This window comes from Limulus polyphemus, unplaced genomic scaffold (assembly GCF_000517525.1).
Source record: "Limulus polyphemus unplaced genomic scaffold, Limulus_polyphemus-2.1.2 Scaffold2746, whole genome shotgun sequence".
Classification (NCBI taxonomy): domain Eukaryota; kingdom Metazoa; phylum Arthropoda; class Merostomata; order Xiphosura; family Limulidae; genus Limulus; species Limulus polyphemus.
This window is the reverse complement of record NW_013668356.1, coordinates 33,066-40,290: the sequence shown is the minus strand read 5'-3', so window position 1 is coordinate 40,290 and position 7,225 is coordinate 33,066. Positions and strand designations below refer to the sequence as shown.

The following is a 7,225-nucleotide window of genomic DNA, read 5'->3' as shown; positions in this document are numbered from 1 at the left end:
GTTTTGTATACCGTTCACTACCGGTTGGATCCATACTATAACACCATTTTGACTAATTTTATGTTTTTATACCGTTCACTACCGGTTGGATCCATACATAACACCATGTTGACTAATTTTATGTTTTGGTTTGTATAACGTTCACTGCCGGTTGGATCCATACATAAAACCATTTTGACTAATTTTATGTTTTTATACCGTTCACTACCGGTTGGATCCATACATAACACCATTTTGACTAATTTTATGTTTTTATACCGTTCACTACCGGTTGGATCTATACATAACACCATGTTGACTAATTTTATGTTTTGGTTTGTATACCGTTCACTACCGGTTGGATCCATACATAACACCATTTTGACTAATTTTATGTTTTTGTTTGTATACCGTTCACTGCCAGTTGGATCCATACATAACACCATTTTGACTAATTTCATGTTCTTGCCTGTTACAACACTCAGTGTAAGGAACTGACTAAACAATTTTGTATGTAAAATATCTAGGAGTGGATAGTAGGATTAACTATAATATTTGTAGTATTTTTACTTTTTTTCTGTATGAACCATATTTCATTAGGAACTCTATAACCACGAAGGTTTGAAGCCGCAAGAAATCTGGTGCATAAATAATTCATAATAAATGTGTTTAAAAAGCTGCAGGGGTCCATAGATTCCACTTGCAATTTTAGGGTTAAACTGGGTTTAAAGTTCGCCAAAGATTTCATAAATACTACATTATAGTTTGATATTATCAACTGATGTATGATTAAACCATTCACTTTAGTTACAAGGGTACATATTTTTATGTAATTTAATGTAGTAATACAATATACAAAATTCTCAAATAATAATACAAGTATTTCTCTCTAAAATACTATAATTATAGTCAGAAATAATTCTCTAAAGCAAAAATACTAAGAAGAAACCGATATTTTTACGCGAAAGTAGAATCGTAATTTCATTAAATCTAAAACCCTTTATTAAAATACAATTTTTTAACACAATTACTTATACTAAAAGCTATACTTAACACTTGTTAACTTATACCATTCGTTTAACATTCGTTAAAGGAAGTTTAACATGGAAAATGACAGTATATGATGTATAGTTTTGCTACTCAATATACAAACAAAATACACAACTTATCCATCTTCAACGATTGTTTAACACATTCTTATGTTTTGTGTTTTAGGGTTTGGGCTAAATTATTTTTCCTGATAATTCCTCAGGAGTTTGTTATTGGGCAATAAATTAGACTTAAATGTGATTGTGTTCTAATCTTCTTAAATATTACGAAGAGTTTGACTTTGTTTTTTTCCAACAGCTAAAATTTATATTATTGGTTCTTATATATTTGAACTGTTAACTATTTTCAGATAACACTGTGTAGAATATTCGAACTGAACAATGAAATATTTGAAAATGGCTTCTACCGTTTAATACTGCGTCAAAATATGTAGCTTACGAGATTAATTTTAACTTCGATTAAAATCAGAAAATAACATTTCAGTCTACTTACAATTTTAAAATAAGCATCCTCATCTGTCCGCAAACAAAATATTTTCAGAAAATTATCTGCTTTCTATTAAACTTTTATGTTATATAGCTTTAATAATGGTTAATTTTTGCGAGTTTTCAGGCAGAAGGGAAGTTATTTTACAACAATAAGTTGTTGTATTTCTGATCTTGAAGTACGGCGATTCAGCTTTCCACATAAGTCTTTTCTTAATGAGTAGGAAATCAACAGAACGTCCAAATAAAGAAAAGATTTTGTTGTTCTTAAAAGCAAACTCTAAAAACTTATTGTTACACCTAAAAAATCAATCCTGGGATGGGTGTGGCTATATGGTAAGTGTGCCCTGACTGTGAATCCGAGGAATTACGCCGCGCATCTCGTTGTCGAAACTCTTTGCTCAATACTTTGGGGTCGTGGTGCGCTGTAAGAGTGACAGTCAAGTCCACCTATTTGTCCAGAGAAGAGTAACTCGGGATTTTTCTTGATTGGGTGCTTTCTCTCTACTGTTGCCCGGTTGTTCGGGCTCTTGACTCGCAATCTGAGGGTCGCGGGTTCGAATTCCCGTCACACCATACATGTTCACCCTTTCAGTCGTGGGGCGTTATAATGTGACAGTCACTCCCACTATTCCTTGGTAATAGAGTAGCCCAAGAGTTGGCTGTGGGTTGTGATGACTAGCTGCCTTCCCTCTAGTATTCTACTGCTAAATTAGGGACGGCTAGTGCAGATGGCTCTCGTGTAACTTTGCGCGAAATTCAAAACAAACAAACCCTCCATTGTATAAGTTCCAAACTATGGACGATTATGCGCAGATCGTCTTAGCTAGTTTTACATTTTTTGCTCACACTTAACAAAATATACAAACTCCCTTCTTTCTCTTCATCGGTTATTGTTGTCTTCATTGAGTTTTCTTTGTTCAGTTTGTTAGCCATCAACTGTAGTTAAGTAGAAAATAACTTACTTTGTTCCTTAATTTCTAAAAGTTTTTTTTATTACTGTTTTTCTTATTATTTTGTAATTTTTATTTTACATGTCCAATGTCAAATAGATAGTTATTTGAATGTCTCCAATGTAAAGGAAATCGTTATTTGAATGTCCCCAATGTAAAAGAGATAGTTATTTGAATGTCTCCAATGTAAAAGAGATAGTTATTCGAATTTCTCCAATGTAAAAGAGAGTTATTTGAATGTCTCCAATGTAAAAGAGATAGTTATTTGAATGTCTCCAATGTAAAAGAGATAGTTATTTGAATGTCTCCAATGTAAAGGAGATCGTTATTTGAATGTCCCCAATGTCAAATAGATAGTTATTTGAATGTCTCCAATGTAAAGGAAATCGTTATTTGAATGTCTCCAATGTAAAAGAGATAGTTATTCGAATGTCTCCAATGTAAAAGAGATAGTTATTTGAATGTCTCCAATGTAAAAGAGATCGTTATTTGAATGTCTCCAATGTAAAGGAGATCGTTATTTGAATGTCTTCAATGTAAAGGAGATCGTTATTTGAATGTCTCCAATGTAAAAGAGATAGTTATTTGAATGTCTCCAATGTAAAAGAGATAGTTATTTGAATGTCTCCAATTTTGTAACTGATCGTATTTCCTGTGAAGGATGATCAATCACAAACTATTAAAGAGTTTGGTATTCTAAGTTTATTGAAAACGTAAACGAAAAGACTGATTATGTTTTGTTGTGCAAAAATATGAAACCTCTATCTGTACCTCACTTTAACTATAACACGAAAACATTTTTCCGTACCTCATTAGTTGAGATTACAATATGAAGCAAACTCTCAGTAGTCGAATAGATAGTTTGATAATTAGAACAAACATTCAAAATAAGTTCATAATATTTATGATAATATTCAAAAACTTTAAATATGAAATACCCTAAATGCAATGTCCTACGTGCAAATGGCTTACTTACTCTCTACAATAATCAAAACTGTTTCGGCGAGTAACTGAGTCTTTTTATGTGCTTGTATCTCTTAACCTTATACTTTAATTGTTTGTGTCAAATGAAACTATTTATGAGTTGAAATGCATTAAAATGTCATTACTTATAACAAGTATGTTAACACGAACCTATGTATTTTCAGTACCACCAGAACCACCAAAAATTGTGCAAGGCCCTTTTCTTTTGACCACAGCTGGGAAATCTGTGCAACTCACCTGTGAGGCCCACGCCGGTAAACCCCCAGCAGAGGTAAAGTACCGCACACGTTGTAAACTTTCTGCGTTTATGATTAGCTATTCATTGAACGTTCATAAAAGAAAACGTCACACTAAACACTGGAGTAGTTGGACACATAAAAATGATGAAAATACATTGTGGTAAATTATGTCTTCATTACGAAGTGTTTATTAATATGTTGTAGTAAACATTTTACCATTTTGAATATAAAGATCAAATGGTACCGGAATGAGTTTAAACAACGCCCACGTAAACTTTTCAACCACCTTGGAAAGACAATGATGTTGCATGACGGGATACGGACAGGAATGTATAACGATTTTTTGCTTAATCAATGATCGAGGAAACATTACCATCCCACACAGCGTTTCGAGTTGCTAGGCGGTTTATATTAATGAACATGAGTTACTTGTGTAAAAACGTGGGATATGAATGTATATCTGTGACAAAAATATCTTGAGGTGCTAACAAAAACATGGGATATTATATTTCTCTCTTTCAATATATAGATGAAAACAAAATCTATGAAAGTATATCTGTGACAAGGAAACGTCGCTTAGGGCCAAATTCAAAAACGAATATACAGTTAAATTCAATATATATATATATATATATATTCAGACATGACAGACCGATACTTAAACAGACATGACACTAGCTATTCAGACATGACAGACCAATGCTTACTTAAACAGACGTAACACTAGATATTTAGACATGATAGACCATATGTACTTAAACAGACATGGTGTTAGCTATTCAGACAAGATGTAGATAATTAAACAGACAATAAAAATAAATATATCTTTAGAACGATGAGTTCGACATTTAGAAAGAAAGAATAACTGATAAAGATGAAAATCAAATCTCATCTGTCCTAAATAATATAACTATTTCACTGTATTTCATGTCACAAAATATTTAATGTCCTGTCCTAAATAATATATCTATTTCACTGTATTTCATGTCACAAAATGTTTAATGTCCTGTCCTAAATAATATACCTATTTCACTGCATTCCATGTCACAAAATGATTACTGTCCTGTCCTGAATAAACTATTTTACTGTATGGTTTGTTATACATTGCTCATTCTGTTATGTTTATAGCTTTTGTTTTATATACATACACATTTCTAATAGAAATTGTACGTACTCATTTAGGGAGCGTTTCTGGTATATATGCTGATTAGAAACAACAACAACAACAAAAACAAACAGGAACATCGTAATAGGTAAACTTTTCTGTTGTTTAAACGCATCAAAATTCTCTTTGTTTATCTTCAAACACAGATTAAGTATGGAAATAAAATAAGTGGAAAATAATCCTCTGTAAAAAATTGAGAGTTTGTTCAAAGGGAAACCAACTCCTGTCCTAAATAATATTAATATTTCACTGTATTCCATGTCACAAAATGTTTACTGTCCTGTCCTAAATAATATTAATATTTCACTGTATTCCATATCCCAAAATGTTTACTGTTCTGTCCTAAATATATACCTATTTCACTATATTCCCTGTCATAAAATGTTTACTGTCCTGTCCTAAATAATATAACTATTTCAATGTATTCCTTGTCACAAAATGTTTACTGTCCTGTCCTAAATAATATAACTATTTCAATGTATTCCTTGTCACAAAACGTTTACTGTCCTGTCCTAAATAATATAACTGTTTCACTGTATTTCATGTCACAAAATGTTTACTGCTCCAGTAAACATTTTATGACAGGGAATATAGTGAAATAGGTATATTATTTAGGACAGAGCAGTAAACATTTTGGGACATGAATACAGTGAAATAGTTATATTATTTAGGACAGTATAAAATGGAATGCAGTTCATATAAATTACTAATACAAACATTTAAAACACTTCAAAATTAGGACTAATAAAAAAGAAACGATAAGGCAGTTTTGTAAATAAATTCTTCCTACTACCTAATAAATCTGTATTCACGAAACGACCGAAGCACAGAGTACAGCTGAACAATAATTGTGACCGACACAGATACCATGGTTCCTCTCATGCGGAATATTTCTTGCTTTGTTGAAAAGTGCCGTTGTAAATCTGTCATCAAAATTGTATGTGAAAAAAACCTTTAGTGCACTCGAGCGCTTCTTTTAAATAACTTTGACAAACTATGCAAATAATCTCGCTACACAAAAAATGTTTAAAAACATAATAGCAAAAGTGGCCACAAAATCAACTTCATGTTTGTTTGTTGTTAAGCACAAACCTATACAATGGGCTATCTGTACTGTGCCCACCGTAGATATCGAAACATCATTTTAAGCGATGTAAGCCCTCAGATTTGCCGTGATGTAGAGGAGGGCGACATCAGCTAGCTAGACGAATGCACAAGTAAAACATTTAACTTCTCGGTTTTACTTAAATAGATAGTACGTCAAAATCAACCCAAACAGCTCCATGTACGACAAATCTTTATAAACACGAAACTTATTTTCAAAGAATGATACGTTATGGTAATATTTTCTGTACTTGAAGAGCTATAAACGAAAGGAACTATTAATATCTATACTATATTATAAACATGTCAGTGTAGTTGTTGCTTTTGAATTCAACGAAAAGCTATTCTAGAGCTTTCTATCCTATACAATAGAAAGATGGTTAATATATCACATTATACTTGTAATTAAAAATATTAGTATTCAGCTCATTATATTTTCAACGATACCTTTTTTATTTTGTTTCTTAGAGATTTAAGGATTACAAGAGTGTATAATCGTAGTATTTCAAACCCAATTCACTTCTTTCGCCATATCCATTGCCGAAGACGCATTTCGCTCAATCCAGAGCTCATCAGTCCGGCTTGGACACTACGAACACAGTAATGAACGGAACACTATTTACATAATACGTTTGTTACAACAGCAATTGTTAAGGTCAAACATGGTTGTAATTAATTTACTTGTCATTAGAAAAAACTATTATATTTTCACACTATAGCTTAAAATAGGTGTTCACATCATAACAGTTACTGGTTTCATAGGGATGGCGTTTGCGTCATCCGACAAGAAGGTCTACTGAGTAGGAGAGGTCAACAAAGGTCAATTTGTTAGGCGTTGACCTGAAGTGTTAAATGATTGCCAAATATGAGCCGTTCGTACGACTGCTTTTCCATTTCAACTTGATCTTTGGGGGTCAGCGTGAGTTCCTCAACCAAATTGCATCAAAACAGATTCACAAGCACTTGAGAATAACTTATAACACTATAACAGGAGGTAACTCTGCCACATATTATATGTACAACCATAGTGTCGCCCCCTTCATGGTTCAAAACTTTCCACCCGGTCTCATAGGTTAATGCTACATTGATTGTTTTTTAAAACATTGGTTAGTAGATTACCTTGAGTGCTTCTATTGGGTAGAGTATAACTATTTACATGTCAAGTCGATACTAACCATTGTTTATTCGATGACGAGGAACCCACTTTGAGACTAACAATGGCTGGAGACGGCTTGAATGGGTAATGAAGAAAAACTTTAATATAAC

General features: G+C 32.5%; 1 protein-coding gene across 1 annotated transcript in view; it reads left to right on the top strand.

Moving 5' to 3' along the window:
• The window catches only part of LOC106467806 (irregular chiasm C-roughest protein-like), a 73,189-nt gene that overhangs the window by 41,163 nt on the left and 24,801 nt on the right, over window positions 1-7,225 (top strand). The window contains exon 4 of the mRNA XM_022396002.1: window positions 3,616-3,722. Within this exon, the coding sequence (XP_022251710.1) occupies window positions 3,616-3,722 (107 nt within the window). The remainder of the gene's footprint in view (window positions 1-3,615; window positions 3,723-7,225) is intronic.